We start from the raw sequence: 19,138 nt of genomic DNA, 5'->3' as shown, positions 1-19,138 counted from the left end.
TTTTTTTGAGACAGGCTCTCCCTGTAGGCCCAGCTGACCTGGAACTTACTATGTAGACCAGGTTGGTCTTGATCTTACAGATCTGCCTCTGCCTCCCTAAGTCATGTGCCACCATACCTAGCTCAACAATTATTTTTAAACTGTTTCCATTTTTAGAGATAAAGATGTAACTGAACAGCAGCCAGAATTCATCAAGCCTACCATTTTGGGTAAGTCAAAGTCAATTATGTAGTCTAGATAACAAAGCAGTCAATTATATTTAACTATGGAATAAGGTCATGGATATAATTTAACTCAACAAATCTCTGTAATGGGTTGGGATGTAGCTTAGTACTTGTCTAGCACGCGAGGTCCTGGTTCAATCACCAGCACTGAAAAAAGGTCTCACTTGTAGCAAAAAGGCCAGATGATCAAACTTGCTGAGGACATCAGACACAAGGACCTTTTCAGCCCCTCCTTGCCTGCAAGGCTCTAAAGAAAAATGATTTGACCACCGCCCCCTAAACAAGAAAGAAGTCTCAAATGCAGATCAGTACAGACATGGGAAAACATAATTATAATCTATTCTTAGCCCTAATACCAATGATCATAACCTCAAATCATGTATTATAACAACTTGTCTACTGAGAATGCTCAATAACTGGCTCTCAAAATATAGCATGACCACCTTGGAGAGCATTTGAATTAGTAAATAAAACAAGCAACAAACAAACAAAATTCTTTTCCTGTGTGACAGTTTCTCACTATGTAGCTCAGGCTAGCCTAGAACTCATAATCTTCCTGTCTGCCTCCCCAGTGTTGAGATTATATGAGTGCATCATCATACCTACTTTGAAATTAATTTAAGGAAAATTCCATACATAAACTCTGTAAGTGTGCTGGGGGTGTAGCTGAGTGACGGAGTACTTAGAATGCTGGAGACCATGGTTTGATTCCCAACACCACAAAAACAAAATAAAACAAACATCCAGAGAGCTGGCGAGATGGCTCTGTGGGTAAAAGGGACTTGCCACCAAGCATGACTACCTGAGTTAAATCCCAAGGACCCACATGGTGGAAAGAGAGAACCAACTCATGAAAGCTATCCTCTGACCTCCACACAGACAGGTACCATGGCACACACACAATAAATAAAAATGTAAACAAAAAAGCAAAACACTAAGAAAATATCATCTAAGAAAACTCCAAAATAGTCATAATAACAAATAACCCAGTATTACTTAACCTGAAGACTTACCTATTGCAATAGACTCAGACCTACTTTATGAAATTAGTTTCTAAAACCACTGTTAAGTTGGTTTCAAGGATGTAACACTAGAAAGGTTAACAAGGCTCCAGTGGATGAACCCACACTGAAGGACATGGGACATAAATTTGACTCAAAAGGCCTTAATATACACGAGAGCGTACATGAAATCCAGTGGGGGGTTGTTGGGGGCTCTAAGAAGGATACAGATAGGAGAGAAGTCTAAATGTGATCCAAATATATTGTATGAAATTCACAAAAATTCAATTTTTTTATTTTTTATTTTTATTTCATGTGTATGAGTGTATTGCCTGCATGTATGAGTGCACTCGTGTTGTGCAATGCCGTGGAGATCAGAAGAGGGCTTCAGATTCCCCTAGAACTGGAGTTAAGGATGGCTTATAGCTGCCATGTGGGTGCTGGGAATAAAACTCGGGTCCTCTGCAAGAGCAATCAGTGTTCTTAACTGCTGAGCCATCTCGCCAGCCCCCTAAAAATAATTAAAAAAAAGAAATTTGGGGAGTGGGAAGGCTCAAGCGATGGTTCAGTGGTTTAGAACACTTGCTGCTGTTGCACAGGACCTGAGTTCAGTTCCCAACACCTATATCAGGCAGGTCATAATTGCCTGTAACTCAAGCTCCAGGGGATCTGACAACCTTTTTTTTTTTGCCTCCTTGGGTACTCACATAAATGTAATGTACATGTATGCATGCATACACACACACAAAATAAAAATAAAGAAATCATGATTCTGGGACCAGCAAGGTGGCTCAATGAGTAGATGTACTTGCTGTGCAAGCCTGGCAACCCCAGTCTGGATTGCTGAAACCATGTAAATGTTGATGAGGCACATGTTGTAATCCCAGCAGTCCTACTACAAGATGGGAGGCAGAGACAGGAGCCTCTTGGATGCTCAAGGGACAGCTAGAAGGCAGTGCAGTAGCAAACAAGACAGACCTGGTCTCAAACAAGTGTAAGGTAAGAACTGACAATCCAGGTTGTCCTTGACTGTCCCATTTGTGCCATGACACACATAAGCCCTCATATAGGAAAACACACACACACACACACACACACACACACACCATTTAAAATTCAGTTTAAAATTCAGGATACTGTTCTAGGGATATGGCAACAGTGGTAGAATATTTGGCATGTATGCACAAGAACCTGGTTCAAATCCTGACCACTGCATAAACTACATGTGGTGGCAGAGGCCTATAATCCCAGCACTTGAGAGCTGGAAGCAGGAGGAAGTTAAACATTATCCTTTATTACTGGTGAGTTTAGGCCAGCCTGGGCAACATGAGAACTTTCCCCCCAAATAATAACAATCACTCTTGGGGACTTTGCTACCTCTGGGAAACAACTGGCATTTTTGTGGATTAGAAACCTAAAAACTCTGGTTTTGCTGACTCTACAATTCCACACTAAGAAGTAATTATGGACAACTGAAAAGATTTGAGTAAGATGTTGTACAACATTATTTATAAGTATGTAAAACTGAAAACAAGATAAAATTGTTTACAATTAAAAAAAATAAACCCGCATATCTAGTACAATTTAATGGTACATATTTTGGGCAAATAATTATGAGATTGATATACAGTGGAAGATTCAACAGTGCTTAACCCAATTATTAAGTATGCCAGGTGTGGTAATGCTCTGTGTTATCCCAGCACTTGGGAGATAGAGGCAACAGGATTAGGAGCTGAAAGTCATTCTAGGCTACATAGTAAGTTGGGGGCCAATGTGGAGTACATGAGACCCTTTCCCAAAAACAAAAATACAGGCCTGGAGAGATGTTCAGCTCTTAAGAGTTCAAACTGCTCTTGAAGAGAAGCTGGTGCCCAGCACTCACAACCCATAGCGCACAACTGCATGTTAATTCTGGCCTCTGTGGGCACCCACATTCCCATGAATATTACCCGTACATAGATACATGCACAAATAGGTAATTAAAAAATATATCTTAAAAAATACAAAGAGGAGATGTTCAGTGGTTAAGGGCACTTGCTGCTCTTGCAGAGGACCTGGGTTCAATTCCCAGCACCCTCAAGTTGACTTACAACTGTTTGTAACTCAGATTCAAGGGATTTGGCATCCTCTTCTGGCCTCCACAGGCACTGCATGTGTTAAGTACACAAACATACATGCAGGCAAAATACTCATAGACATAAAATTAAATAATAAATAAAATCTTAAAAAATACAAAACATATGAAATCAAAACAAAGCATTAAGGGAGTATCATGTGTTCACATTAGGAAATAGAGGGATTATGGAAATACAGTGTTTGGGGTAACTAATGTCAGTCTTCTAACAACAAATCATAGCAAAAAATGAATGATAAAAACATACTTCTGCTGGGGGTACAGCTCAGTTGTGACAAGCTTTGGTGAGACAGGGTCTAATGCAGCCCAGGCTGGCCGTCAAATCTTGATCCTTGTCCACCTCCTAAGTGCTGGCGCTTTGGGCACGGCTTTGAAGGTGTTAAGATTCTTAAGATTTTGTTGTTATGTTTTGTTTGTTCTTTTCTGAAATGAGAAATGGCTCATGCACCGATTTTAATTTTTAAATTAGGATATAATAATAGGTGTGAGTATCTATATCCTGTTATGCTTTTTTAAAAAACTTAAAACTTTTTAAGCTGGGAATGGTGGCACAGACCTTTAATCCCAATAGTTGGGCGGCCGAAGCAGGCAGTCTACATATCAAGTTCTAGGCCAGCTAGGGCTACGGGAGACCCTGTCTCAAAACAACAACAACAAAAACTCCACCAAAAACTCAAAGCAAATCAGAAGCACTACACTGGACATCAAAAAAAAGTTCACTTTGTTTTCACCCACAAAAATAAAAACTGAAAACAACTTCAAAGAAAATGAACCATATGACCGCAGTCTATCCTGAAACCCTGAAGCCACATCCCATTTAGTCTCGGTCTTTCCAGTACTATAACCACGTCAATGCATGGGTTATTTGCCACATGACTGGCAAGCTGACTTCTTTCATAGGTTCTTCATTATAGTTAGTCTAAACAACAGACCAAGGAACTCAATCCACAATTTCCTGAGAAAGAAGGCTGAAATGACATAAAAACTAAAAATAAGTCTCAAGGAAATTTCTGCATTAGCAAAATAGAAAATGAAATTCAACAGTGGCCTCGGAATTCTTTTCAAGAAATACCTCTGTGCCCCACCATACCCAACAATATACTATTCATAATCCATACCAGTTTGATCGGTATTTGCCAAGGAGGTTTAGAACTGGCGTGAAGAAGGTCCCCTTCCCTCCCCATCTCTTTGCAGTGGCCAAAAGAGTACAGGATGCAGAAAGCATAAATGTTAAGTAACCTCTTCCATTTCAGGAGAAAGTCAGCAGAAAGGTCAATGGAGCCACAGAGGCAAAGGTGAAAGGCTGAATCCTAATCGCACTTGAGTCCCTAATCCAGGGTGTTTCTGTCTCAGATATTCATCTAAAATTCTTCTTGTTTAAGGTTTTCACTCTTCTGTGTGCAATTAAACATCCTCAAACATACATAATCAGACAGCTTTCACTTTGCAGTAAAATCAAGACTATAGCAGTTGGGAGGAAAGGCAGTGAGACTGTCTCAAAGTAAATAAATCTACCATATATTCATATTCTACTCCATCAAGAAACTTGCTTTTTGCCATCCTTTGAAGGATTTGATTAACAAATGCACCCAAACCAAGTCTGAGGCATGTTTTCACAATCTGATATTTCAGCAAAAGTAAAGTGTTATTTTAAAACAAGGCAGTCTTTAAAGGACCAGACAGTCCAATAACTTGGATTTCATCAGACACCAAGGTCTCTACTGTAATACTCAAGTCTTCCAAGTCCAGAAGGAGCCCCGGATGACAGGTACACTACAAGCATGATTTTGTTTCAATACCTCTGAGACACAAAAAAGAATAAGCTAGCTATTTCCTGACTCAAACATCTAAGGTGAATCATTTAACCACTCAGACTCTGGTTCTTAGTTTACAACAGGGAGCAATAATTTTCACTGTCCTGAGGCCCATACAGCTGTTCTATGGATCAAATGAGAGTGGATGTAGGAATACCTTATAAAGTATGATGTAAGTATTATTATTGGTAATTTTACTGAATTGTGATTACAAAATTTCAACTTCACAGGAGTTTCTATTAATTTATCCACTAGATTTATATTATGATTCCGAAGCTGCTTCTACTTCTCTATCACAGTTGAAATATATTATGGCAAGGATTCCAAAAGAGCTTACGAACACGAAACCTAGGTGCATACTGGCTACATATAACAAATGTTGATCATTTTAAAGGCACAAATACATTTTTTTTTTTAGACAGGGTCTCCCTAGTCCCAGCCCACCTAGAGTTCACTATGAAGACCAGGCTGGCCTAGATCTTACAGAGATCTACCTGCCTCTGCCTCTCGAGTGCTGAGATTAAAGGCAAGCACTACAGCGCCCAACATTACAAATAAATTTTTGTACCATAAGAAAAATTACTGTAAAGGTGCACTCTGTATGAAAAAGAAAACACATACATTGAGCTTTTCAAGAAATACTTTTTACTAGAGAGATATCAATCTGATTTTATCCAATTTTATAAACTTTTTGAAGTACTAAAGATGCCTCATTCTCAAGTGACAGCATTATATGGAAGGTTCAGTATTCTTTAGATTTGAAACATTTTATTTACTATTTTTATGTGTATGTTCCTGTGTGAGTTTATGTGTACCACATACAAGCAGGAACCTATGGAAACTAGAAGAGGGTGTTGGATCCCCTAAAACTGGAGTTATAACCAGGTGTGAGCTGCCATGTGGATACTGAGAACTGAACCCTGGCACTCTGCAAGAGCAGTAACCACTTAACTACTCCAGGTTCTGGAAGTTTTAGTGTAACTCAGAATTTTTAAGACTTTGAAAATCTCTCAGAACAAACTTGCCTCAAATTCAGTCACATCTCTGTAAGAAGGAAAACTTCCAACAATCAGGTACATTAACTTCTGTGCACTTTTTTCACTTTTTCGGACACAATTAAGAAAAGAGCCTCCAAACTTCTCCAGAAGAATTTTCCCGGTGCCACTGAGAATCTGATGCCTCTCTTCTATCAAAGGCATGGAAACGCTTGTGTCTGAACGAAATATATTCCGAACTTGATCAAGGCTCACTGTGGCATAGTAGGAGGCAGTAGTAATTGGAATCCCTTTAAAGAGAAAATTCAGAGGTTTTATAAGATGCAATTCATAATGAAGTCAAAGGAATACTACAAAGGCCAGGCTGGTGGCCCACTGAGCCATCTTTAATCCCAGCAACTCTGGAGGCGGAGCAAGCTGAGTTCAAGACTAGCCTGGTCTACATAGACCCTGTCTTATAAAAACAAACCAACTGGGGGCTGGAGAGATGGCTCAGCAGTTAAGAGCACTGGCTGTTCCTGCAGAAGACGGGCGTTTGAATCCCAGCACCCACATGGCAGCTAACAACTGTAACTCCAGCTACAGGGGATCCAACGCCCTCTTCTGTCCTCCATGGGCACTGCACATACCAGTGCACTAACACACATGCAGGCAATACACCCGCACACATTAAAAAAATAAATAAATAAACCAACCAAACCCAAGACAAAAACAAATGAGTGCTATACAAATCCATCAAAGGTGGATGAATAACAATCAGAATCAAACCCCACATACTTACTTATTCAATCACTGCTTAAAACTGCAGATAACATGTCACATGTCTCTTCATTACATAAAACATTTTATATTCTGTCCTTTGGTTCTTCAGGTGGAATTCATTTTTCATTTTTTTTCTGTGACAGGGTCTCACTCTGTATGAGACTGGCTTGAAATTATATAGGCCAGGTTGGCCTGGGACCCACAGCAATCCTCCTGTCTTAGCCAGAGATCATACACTTGATTCACTGTATTCGATTTATAGTGGCATTCTTGGGGGCTAAGTAGTTAAAAGCACTGGCTGCTCTTGGAGAGGACTTGGGTTCGAAACCCAGTATCCACAGGATGGCTAAAAGCTATCCCTAAGTCCAGTTTCTATGGACCCAATGCCCTTTTCTGACCTCTGCAGGCATTGCATTACATTGGTGCACTTACGTGGATGCAGGCAATACTCATACACATAAAATAAAAATAATAATAATTTTTTTTTTAAGTGGTGCGGGGGATGGTGGTGAAGGCCTGTAGTCCCAGCACTTGGGAGGCAGAGGCAGGCCGATCTTTGTGAGTTCAAGGCCAGCCTAGTCTACATAGTGAGTTCCAGGCCAACTGGAACTACAGGAAGACCCTGTTTCAAAAAGACCAAAAAACAAAAACAAAAACAAAAACAAAAACAAAAAAACCCATAAATAAATAAATAATAAATAAATAAATGAAGTGGCATCTCTTTAGAAACTCGACTTCCAAAGCTATGTTAAGTGCGCGCGCGCACACACACACACACACACACACACACACACACACGCGCGCGCGCGCGCGTCTCTTTCCACTGAATGCCCCTCAGTCGTGCTATCATTGTTCAGCAGCGGTCTGGTCGTCTTACACAGCTTCCGGTCCCCACGCGCTCGCGGATGTGAGAGCAGGTACCCACCTTCGTCCAGGGCTCGGTTCACCGCGGCGCACAGGGCCCAGTAGCCGCTGTAGGCTGTGCCCCGGTACCTCACCACACACTTGTGCTCCTCCTGCTCCGACCAGAAGGAGAAGTTGAGCGAGTCCACCACGAACACCCAGTTGAGCGCGGCCTCATCGGCAGCCCGCGGATTTAGCTGGTGCAGGTCCTTCCAGCTCTCCAGGCGCCACGCAGAGGGGGCGGCCAGTAGCAGCTCGGCGGTCCTGCGCACGCCCCCGAGGTCCACGAACACGTCTCGGCTGTTTTCCGCCACGAACCTCCCCGACTCCCGGGGAGGCAAGGGCGCCTCCATTCTGCCGCGGTACCGGAACTTTCGCTCTGGAGCCCCGCCCCACGGCCAGGCGGAGGACCTGGAACCGCCAGCGCCGAGCGCCCCGCCCCGCCCACCCGCTGGCCCTCACGGACGGACGTGGTCTGCGGTGGCTGCACTGCCCGGGGACTTTCCCAATCTCTGTCCCGCGGCTCCGGGGCCCTGCTTCCCACCCGACCTTTGACCAGGAAGCCGAGTGGAGGCCCGGGTCGCGGTGATGCCAGCGCTCCTTGTCCGCGACCTCGCCCGCTGCTGCCCCGCTTTTCTCCTGGAGGGAGAAGTCTAGACAGGCCTGGGACTGCTGGATTGCGACGGGCTTTGTGGCTGCCTCCCGGTGGGTGCCTTAAGTCTTCCTGAGGCCTCGAGGCCCATTTAGAGGCCAAATGAACGTGTAGGATTAGTTGAAAGACTCGGAGAAGTAGAGGGAAGAATTAAATTGTTAACATGTGTCTGGCCTGTGCTTGCATAGTTTCTGAATCTTGCCAGGGTGACTGGTGACTGATGATCCTTTTCCTAGCCCCTACCCGCTTCCCCCACAGCAGTGACTTGGGCTGAAATCTAAGCCCTGTTACTCAGTTTTGCAAAGCCCAAGGAGTTAAATGAACCAATCACAAACGCCAGTCATTCTGGTCCTCACGTAGTAGCGACTATCAATGACTACTGAGAAGGCAAATAGATGAAATGAGTAATACTCGAAAACTCCCCAACATTATAACATACTTCATTAATTGTGGGGTCCACTAGTCAATTTAGTAATGATCTAGTGTTGCCTAGGGGTGCAAAATTAGTATGTATTTACGTTCTTTGGAACTTTAAATCTCCATAGCATAAAATGTTGACACCTTAGAAAATCACTTAATAAAACATCACTCAGGCTGGAGCATGTAACTCAGTAGTAGAGCACTTGATCAGCATGCATGAGATCTTAGAGTACCTGACCTGGCAGAGATGAAGAGATTCTAAAGAGACACTGTGCCTCTCAATCTTATCAGACCCTTGGAACAATGGACCCCAAGGAAGGAGGATTTCCCCAGGAATCTCATGTTGAGAGGAGGAAAAGGTTCCAGCTGGAAACGGAACTTGTCTGTCCAAAAGAGCTGGAGCAGTGTTCTAACAGCTTGTCAGACCACGTCACAGGATGAGACTAAAACCCAGACAACGATGAGTCCATGTACATAGCCTTGGCCCTCTTTTTAAACTTCCCTCTCACTTCAGAACCCTAAAGATGGACTTGGGGGATCGCCTTGTCCATCTTCCCAACATGGCCACATTGAATCAATTTCCTTTTGTCCTGCTTTCCACTATGAATTTGGCTCTTTTAATTGGCTTATGAGGATGGGTGACCAAACTGGTTTGGGGCACAGGCTGTGATCCCCAAATTTGATAATTCTAGATTCAATCCCTGATAGAGGCCAAAAAAAAAAAAAAATCATTTAGTGAGACATGGTACATACCTTTAATCCCAGCAGTGTGGAGGTAAGAGTCAGGGCAGGTCAATGAATCTCTGTGAGTCTGAGACCATCCTGATCTACATAACAAGATCCAGGCCAGCCCAGGCTCCATTGTGAGACCCTGTCTCAAAAGCATTTTTTTTTTTTTTTCAGGACTTGGGGTGTAATTTTTTGCAGGGATCTGGTTTATCAAGTGTCAGGGCATAAATCCTTCACTGCCAGGAAAACAAATTGGGAGCCACCTCAAAATATTGATAAAGTCTTTTCCTTGGAATTTTGGGGGGGATTTAGAGTTTTTAACAGCTGTGATCCCGGGGAAACAGGTCTTTATCCTGTGAGTTTCTACAGTTTGGTAAGAAAAAGAAACTCCAAAGATTTAACTGACTTTTCCCCTTGGAACCTGTCAGTAGCTTGGGACAGCACATATCTGTAATCCCACAACTCAGGAGCAGCAGCAAATAGTTTATTCCACATACTATACTCCAGGCCCAGGAGGGCTACATTGTGAAACTAGGTCTCCAAAAGAAAAAGAGAAAAAAAAAAAAAAAAAAAAATCACTAGTTCATTACAATGACTGAATAAATGCAAATGTATTTTTCTCCTTTTTTAAAACTTGGTTTTAGTACTGAGGATCTAACATAGGGCCTTGTACATGCTGGGCATACATATACTCTACCACTGATTCATATTCCCCAACTCAAATAAATGTAAATCTGATGGTTTGAAATTTTTTAAAGGTTGAGAGCCAGCGAGATGGTGCAGCAGGGTAAATCCACTTGCTGTGCAGACAGACAACCTAAGTTCAATCTCTGGAACCCACATAAAGTTGGAAGAAGAGAACCATCTACACTTCTGACCTTCACATTTTTACTGTGACATGCATGCCCACATACACACACATAGTAGTAATAGCAATAATGATTATTTCCTGAGAGGATCTCACTTATTTAGTCCTGGTGGGCCTGGTGGGCCTCCCTATATAGTGCAGACATACCTCAAACTCACAGAGATCCATCTGCCTCTGCCTCTGAGTACTGGGATTAAAGTTGTGCCACCATGCCAGGGTAATAATAATAAAAAGAAAAGAAACAGGGGCTGGAGAGATGACTCCACAGTTAAGACTATTTTCTGTTTGGTTCCTAGCACCCATATGGCAACTCAAAACCACCAGTATCTTCAGTTCTAGGGATCCCAACACCCTCTTCTGGCCTCTATGGGCACTGCATACATGTGCACATACCTGTAGGCTAATAGTCATAACACAGAAAATATAAATAAATTCTTTTAAAAAAAGTAAAAGTTTAAAAACATAGTGACACTGGGGATGAAACCCAGATCTTCATGCATGCTATGCAAGCATCCTACCACCAAGCTGCTGGTCATGATCCTTAGATTTGTCCTTTCACTGCAGCAGCTATCTTGGGAATCAAAGAAATTGATTGTCAAGAAAATATAGCATTCTACAAAAGAATCCAGGGGGTCAACTAGTTTGTCATTTTTTTTCTCACCGAGGTTGATTTTAATTTTTTAAAAAATAGAGGTTTGAGTGATGGCTCACTGGTTAAGAATACCAGCTATTCTTGCAGAGGACCCAGGTTTCACTCCCAGTTTGTTTGTCTGGTACATTACATTTATTGATTTATATATATTGAACCAACCTTGTCTCTCTGGGATTCAGCCTACTTGGTCATAATATATGATATTCTTAACGTGTTCCTGAATTTGGATTACAAATATTTTGTTGAGAATTTGTGCATCTATGTTCATTAAGAAAATTGGTGGCTCTTTCCTTTCGCTGCCACCATGCCATCCAGACTGAGGAAGACCCAGAAACTCCGGGCCAACACTGGAAGCACCCAGGAGGCCGGGGTAATGCTGGTGACATGCATCACCACAGGATCAACTTTGACAAATATCATCCAGGTTACTTTGGGAAAGTTGTTATGAGGCATTACCACTTAAAGAGGAGCCAGAGCTTCTGCCCAACTGTCAACCTTGATAAATTATGGACATTGGTCAGTGAACAGACACCAGTAAATGCTGCCAAAAATAAGACTAGCGTTGCTCCCATCATTGACGTGGTGCGATTGGGCTACTACAAAGTTCTGGGGAAGGGAAAGCTCCCTAAGCAGCCCGTGATCCTGAAGGCCAAATTCTTCAGCAGAAGGGCTGAGGAGAAGATTAAAAGTGTTGGGGGTGCCTGTGTCCTGGTTGCTTAAAGCCACACGGGAGGTTCATTAAATGCTAACATTGTTTTCATGTGAAAAAAAAGGAAACTGGTCTCCAATTTTCTTTTCTGTTATTGTGTCTTTACCTGGTTTTAGCATCAGAATAACTGTGACTTCATAGAATGAATGTGCCACTCTTCCTTCACCTTATATTTTGTGGATCAAGTTAAGAAGAATTGATATGAGGTCTTCCTTGAAAGTTTAGTAGAACTCAGCAGTGACTACAAGAACCAACTACATGCTGTCTCCGAGAGACATGTTCTCATTTGCTTCTCTTTTGCTGTGATAAAGCAAACAATTCTGATCAAAAGCAACTTGGCGGGTGTGTGTGTGTGTGTGTGTAAGAGTTTATTTTGCTTACAGGTTGTAGCCTATCATTGAGGGAAGCCAAGGCAGGAATTGAAGGCAGGAGCGTAAAGCAGAAACCACAAAGGAGTACTGCTTACTTGCTCAATCACCCTGACTTGCTCAGCTGCTTTCCCGAGACACCTTAGGCCCACCTGTCCAGGGGTGGCATTGCCAACAGTGGACCAGGCCACCTCACATCAGTAAGCAATCAAGAAAATGCTCCTGTCCAGTGGAAGAAGTCCCTCAATTGAGGTTTCTTCTTTCCAAGTGCATCAAGTTGACAACTGAGATTAGCCTTTACAAGCCTATCCCTTGTCAACTTGACACACAAACATATCACTGTTAAATTATAACCTTTCCTTTGTCTTCCAGATCTTGAAGAATATTTATATCACAATATAAAACACAGTCCAACATTTAAAAGTCCCACAGTCCTCAAAAATTTCAACACTTAAAAGCCCAAGGTCTCTTTTTTTTTTAAATTGAAACTCTCAGGCCAGGCATGGTAGTGCATGCCTTTAATCCCAGGACTCAGGAGGCAGAAGCAAGCAGATTTCTGTGAGTTTGAAGTCTGCCTGGTCTACATAGTGAGTTCCAGGCCAGCCAGGGTTACATAGTGAGATTCTGTCTCAAAAACAAAACAGAACAAAAACAGAATTGAAAACAAAACCAACTCCCCCCTTCCATGCAAAGTCTCTTAACTGTGAGCTCCTGAAAAATCCAAAATAAGTCATATACTTTCTTATTCCAGGGAAGAACTAGGACACAGTAACCACTGGATCAAAGCAAAATCCAGTATCCACCAGTGCAAATCAAATCCTGTAGCTCAATGTTCAGCATCTGTGACTCACTCATTATCTTTTGGATCCAAAGGGCTTGGGCAGCTCCACTTCTCTGGCTCTGCCATCTGCAACACACACACAGCTTGTCTCGTAGGCTCAGCCTGGCTCCATATCCCTTCTGCTGCTGTCCTTGGTGGTCATCTCACAGTCTTGGTATCTCCAATATGCTGGGGTCTCTACCACAGCTGAATTTGCACCTTTGCCAGTGGCCTCTCCTGGCCTCTCACAGTGCCAAGCTTCATCTGTTCTCCATGACCCCTTCAGTCCTGAAGCTTGCATACTGCCAAAACCAGCACCATGTGGGAGGTCTTATACATTGCCAAGTTTGGCTATAAACTTGCAATGTGTAAGAATGACTTACAATATAGACAAAATCTGGACTAAAGACTTTTACTAAAACTTGCATCCAAAAAGTTACTGTTTATGATGTAAACAAACTCACTGATCCATGTGCTCTTCTTGTGACTTGGGCATATGACCTTAATCCCTAAGGACCCCTCTTTGCCCTCTACCCAAGGTAGTGTATAAAGCTATATTTGTATGCTTTATGTATCAAAGTGCTAAAACCAGCATGCTTATCTCATTGAAAGCAATGAGAGAAACTGATTCTCTGATGAGGATGGGTCTTGACTTCTACTTCCCTATTTCATGCTGGAGATACTGTTTCAATAAAAGAATGATCGATGCTCTGGCTCAGGAGTACAGTTCCCAGAGACATCTCAAGGAATGGGTGCTCAGTAGTCCTAGTTCACTCTTGGTTTTAAAATGAATGCTAGGAGTCAGGCTATTTCTTTCTTAAGCATCACTGTAATGTGGTTTAGAAATACCACATTTAAAAAAAATAATAAAGATTAGGGAAGAAATTAATGAAATGGAGACTAATAGAACAATATATAAAATTAACCAAAGAAAAGAGTTGGTTCTTTGAAAATATTAAAGTTTGAAAAACCCTTAGCCAACACAGCAAAAAGAAAGAGAGAGAAGACACAAATTATCCAAATTGGAGATGCAAAGGGTGTCATTACAACAGCCTCCAATGAAACATAGAATATGATTAGAGACTACTTTGAGAATTTATACCCCAAGAAGCTGGAAAACCTAGAAGAAATAGACAAATTTCTAAATGCTTATCATTTACCAGAGACTTGTTGGCAGAAACAAAAACCGAAAAGATTCTTACCTATATTCAGGGAGATGAGTTAGACATGAGTTAGTATAAACATACAGAAGACACACTTCCTTCTCACAGTGTTGAGGCATATTGTAAAATTTATATATAGGATTTAAACATTTTTTAATTTAAAATATTTTTTTTTTATTTTATATGTACATGTGTATTGCCTGCATGTAGGTAAGTGCACCTGTGTCATACAATGCCCAGGGAGGACAAAAGAGGCTGTTGGAGCCCCTGAAATTGGAGTTATGGACAGTTAACTGCCATGTGGGTGCTGGGATTCAAACCTGGGTCTTCTGCAAAAACAACCAGTGTTCTTAACTGCTGAGCCATCTCTCTAGCCCCCTATATATAGGATTTTTTAAAGGTCTGTTTTCAAGATTCTGAGAACACAAAAGGTGAGCTCTGAAAACCAACTCAACATCTTTTCCCTCTTTTTTTCTTCCCAACAGTTACTTTTTTTTTTTCCAGGATTTGCTTCCTCTTAATCACAATGCATGTAAGTCAACATCCTTAGTCCCAGGGTTGATGTAGACTGGCAGTATCATTCTTATGCCAGAAACAATTAAACTAGGAGCATTCACGTCCCCAGTTCAGTCAGTAACCTGCAAGGGTAGGTTTGCAAGATACTTCCAGAAACATTTTTCCTTACTCTTTCAGTAGGACTCCCAGAAGTGATGTATGTTTCCACTGGACGTGGTTGAGCTTGCATGAATGGCCTGGAATTGTCACAATCATTCTGATGGCAACCTGAGTATGAAGGCAGCACATGGGGAAGGACAGAGCCAAAAGAATATCACGGAGGGCCTAGTGAAGTAGGTAAGGGTACTTGCTGCTAAGCCTGACAAGCTTAGTTCCATTCCTAGGCCCCACATGGTGGAAGGAGAGAGCTGACTTCTGAAAGTGGTTCTCTGATCCCCACACATGCAGGTACACACACAGCTATCTAAATACATACGTACATACATACATACATACATGCATGCATATACAAATGCAAAAAATCAAAAAGAATAATAGAGAAATTATGTTTGAATAATAGGTTTATATCAACTGTTCCATTTGCTTTATTTTTGGATCTTCAATTACATAAGCTAATACATTTGTTCATGTTTAAAGCAGTTTTGAGCCAAGTTTCCCATTTCTTGTCATAAAAGTTTCTGATTTTACATGGGGAGAAAAGGCAGACATGGTATCTGGAATCTTGTCTTTTTGGTTGTGAGCCTGAGCCTTTAATGGCTGTGCCAGCTCTCCAGCCTGATATCTGACATCTTATGGTCTTACATGTGAACTTTTTCTGGGGAGACAAACAGCAAATGTCTATTCACTTCAGACGGCATGCCAATGACAGACCAAAGAAATGGTTCCACTCAAGTCTAACTTCATAAACCAGTGAGTTTAGCTAAGCTACTTACAGGAGCATGGGCAACTTATGAGCAGTTACACCACTGAAAAAAATGCCTTTATCTTCCAGAAAGCTTAACTGCATATATTTGCTTACCCCCATCCCATAATAGAATGTTAATACGCTTGTGGTGGTTTGAATGAGAATGTCCCCCATAGGCTGGACACTTGGTCCCCAGTTCATGGTTCTATTTATGGAGGTCATGGAGCTTTTAGGAGGTGTGGCCTTGCAGGAGGAAACACGTTACTGGTGGCAGCTTTGAGAGTTCATAGCCATACCCACTTCCAGTCTGGCTCTCTCTGCTTCCTGTGCCTGTTTGAGGGTGTGAGGGCTTAGCTTTCTGCTGTGGTCACTTCTGATGCTCTGCTTCCCTGCCATGATGGAGAAAGAGGTCTTGCTGTGTAACTCAGCTGGCATTTACCAATGATAGTCATCATTCTGAGGCACTAAATTAAACATCAACCTCTTAATAGCAGTTACTGTTATATATTTTATTTTCTGTAATAATGGGCTATGGCAAATACTTAAAGAGAGCTTAATAGGAGGTAGAAATAGGATGATCAGAAGTTCAAAGCCATTATTAGTTACATAGCAAGTTCAAGACCCACCTGGGATACATGACAAATGAGACTCTGTCTAAAGAAAAAAGGAGTGGAGAGATGGCTTAGCAGTTAAGAGCATTTGCTGCTCTTACAGAGGACCCGATTGGTTCCCAGCACCCACATCAGGTGGCTCACAGCTATCTATAACTCAAACTCCAGGGAATCCAATACTCTCTTCTGGACTCCAAAGGCACTTGCATTCATGTTAGCGCACGTGCATGCACACAAACACACGCACACAGATAGACATGTAACTGAAAATAAAATTAATTTTTAAAAGTCTATTTCTAACTTTTAAAATATTTACGTATTTAGGTATTTTAAGACAAGGTCTCCCTGTACAGTTCTGACTGGCCTGAAACTCACTATGTAGACCAGGCTGGCCTCAAAGTCACAGAAATCTACCTGCCTCTGCTTCCCAAGTGCTAAGTTGAAAGGCATCTGCCACCATACCTGGCTATGTCTAATTTTTTTTTTTTAAGTAGAAAAGTAGACTAGAGCAATAGATGGAAAATAGATATTGCTTGAGAGCAAGCCATAGTTTCTCATCTATATAGACAGAGTTATGCAAAGAAGTAAAACAAACAAACCCGAAAAAAAAAAAAAAAAGGAAAAGGAAAAACCGAAACCCCGTTCAAAAGCCTATGCCTGGTAGAGAGCTTCTGGCAAAGGTTTTCACAAGAAATGTATTCAGTTGGCATGTTACTTTGACCCTTCCCCTCTTTTACGTTTCCTCCTGTGGACATACTCCTGTAAGTATAGAGTCATTTATAACCATAAAGACAAAAACCATGTTCTCGGTATGGTAAGGCAAAGCAAGAAACCAGGATCCTCACTAACATCTTGAGACAACTATACCAGCCCAGAGCTTCTGGACTTCTTGAGAAAAATGCCTTTCTTGTTCAGCCACCACAGCCCCGTTTTCTGCTGCTTGAAGCAGTCCTACCTAGATATTTGGTTGCTATCCACTTGTGGAACCCTGTCCTCTGGGCACGACATGGCCATTGAACAAGATTCGGCCCTGTATTGGGTACTTTTCTGCTGCTGTGATAAAACACCTGACCAAAGCAACTTAGAGAAGGACGTGTTTATCTGGCTTATGTTTCCAGAGAAGTAAAACAGATTTTGTAAAGGTAAATACCTCAGAATTTGCTTTGTTTGGTTTCACCAAAGTGATCCACAGCTAAAGCCCCATGAAGACAGCACAGACAAAATCAGAACTGAGGCAGAACTTTATGCCTAATTTAATTAGGTGATTTTTTTCTTCGTGTGTGTGTGTGTGTGTGTGTGTGTGTGTATGTGTGTGTGTGTATACATGCAAACAGCATGGTTTCTGCTTTCATAACTTCTCACAGTACTGATTCCTTTTCTTCATTATTAGCTTATTATTATCAATTTATTACAGTTGTTTCAAGTGTCTGTTCAAGTCTGTTTTTGCTAACCACTTACTTCCTTAGGGGCTAGCATTTGTCTTTGAGAATGAAATACATATTAGATGTTAATGAAAGGTATGAAGATAATTTCTGTGGCCCTTACTGCATATTACTATATTAAAATGCCCCCAAATACCCAGAACCCCTGGAAAAAGCTGCATGTAGTAGTGTACATCTGTATCCTAACACTTGAACAGTGCTGTAATCCTAACACTTCTATAGTGGGGTGGGAAGTGGTGATAGAAGAGTGGGCAGAAGTTTGTGAACCGGCTAGTCTGGAGTACACAGCACAGCAGCAGAAACAATGAGACAATTGGCTTCAAAACCAGTGGAAGGGGAGCACTGACTCTTGAAAAAGTTGTCCTCTGAATTCCACACACCTGCTGTGCCACAAGAGCACCCACACCTATACCTGCTCACAGAAAACAACAAAAACAGTAACCTAGTATGTTCGTTACTTGTCTTATATTGCTGTGACCAAATACCTGACCAAAAACTGTAAGGGAGGGTTTATTTTGGCCCACAGTGTGAAGATCAGTTCATCATGACAAGGCAGTGATGGCTTGAGGCAGGCCAGTCACAATGTGTCTGCAGTCAGGAAGCAGAGCAATGAATGCTTATACTTGGATCACTTTCTCTTTATTTAGTCTGGGACTGGTCCTTGGAATGGTGTCTTCATTTGCGCTGAGTCTCCCCACCTCAATTAACCTAATCTAGATAATCCCTCCCAAGCATGCCTAGAGGGAATGTCTGTCTTCCACATGATTCTAGATAACCCAGAAGTGATCTAGAGGATGTCATGTCTCCTAAGTGATTCTAGATCCTGTTGACAATATTAATCAAAACGTTTGGGAAATGTTAAATATACTGAATACCAGCCTCTTTATAGATATTGGTTTAGTTGTTGGGGTATGGCACATGAATTTGTTTCATTTTATTTTGTTTCATGGGGTCTCATGTAGTTAAGGTTGGCCTTGAACTCTTTTCTGTTCTTTCTGCCACCACTTCCCAAGTTCATACCACACAGCGAGGAAGTATACTTAGTAAATGTGTGACCTTGCTACATGATCAAAGTAGGGGATCCAGCCATATGTCACTTAGGCTATGTGTTGGGGTCATTCTTTCTCTGAGTAGGGGAGTTGTATCTTCTGGAGGTTTGAATGAAAAATGTCTCCCATAGGCTCATGTATTTCAGCAGTTGGTGGTGCTGTTTATGGAGGCTTAGGGGTGCGAACTTGCTGGAGAAAGGATGTCACTGGGGCAGGCTGTGAGAGTTCACGTAGCATTGCCCCACTTCCACTTGCTATTGACTTCACTCACTTCTTTGATATGGGACAAAAGAACCTGGAGCCCCTTGGAGGGTGCCCACTGAGCACCAATGTCTATTACTATCAATACGAGAGTTGTAAAGTTGTTTATTTCTGTTTTTTTCTTCCCCTTTGCTATATATA

The 19,138-nt window shown here is 41.8% G+C and overlaps 2 protein-coding genes and 1 pseudogene across 3 annotated transcripts in view; 2 read left to right on the top strand and 1 right to left on the bottom strand.

Annotated features, from left to right (window-relative positions):
* Positions 1 to 8,219, bottom strand: part of CUNH9orf64 (chromosome unknown C9orf64 homolog) — a 13,976-nt gene extending 5,757 nt beyond the window's left edge. The window contains exons 1-2 of the mRNA XM_008842617.3: positions 7,856 to 8,219; positions 6,199 to 6,458 (exon numbers count right to left, since the gene is read on the bottom strand). Coding sequence (XP_008840839.1) covers positions 6,199 to 6,458; positions 7,856 to 8,186 — 591 coding nt within the window. The 5' untranslated portion in view covers positions 8,187 to 8,219. The remainder of the gene's footprint in view (positions 1 to 6,198; positions 6,459 to 7,855) is intronic.
* Positions 8,220 to 8,414: 195 nt separating this feature from the next.
* Positions 8,415 to 19,138, top strand: part of Smim3 (small integral membrane protein 3) — a 51,257-nt gene continuing 40,533 nt past the window's right edge. The window contains exon 1 of the mRNA XM_008842621.3: positions 8,415 to 8,538. The gene's annotated coding sequence lies outside the window, so the exon portion shown is untranslated. The remainder of the gene's footprint in view (positions 8,539 to 19,138) is intronic.
* Positions 11,459 to 11,926, top strand: LOC103741701 (annotated as a pseudogene). The gene has a single exon (XR_001872677.2). The product of XR_001872677.2 is annotated as a 60S ribosomal protein L27a pseudogene (transcript).

This window comes from Nannospalax galili, unplaced genomic scaffold (assembly GCF_000622305.1).
Source record: "Nannospalax galili isolate Female #2095 unplaced genomic scaffold, S.galili_v1.0 scaffold1640, whole genome shotgun sequence".
In the NCBI taxonomy this organism is placed as follows: Eukaryota; Metazoa; Chordata; class Mammalia; order Rodentia; family Spalacidae; genus Nannospalax; species Nannospalax galili.
The sequence above is the reverse complement of the archived record's forward strand: the minus strand, read 5'-3'. Positions and strand labels throughout refer to the sequence as shown.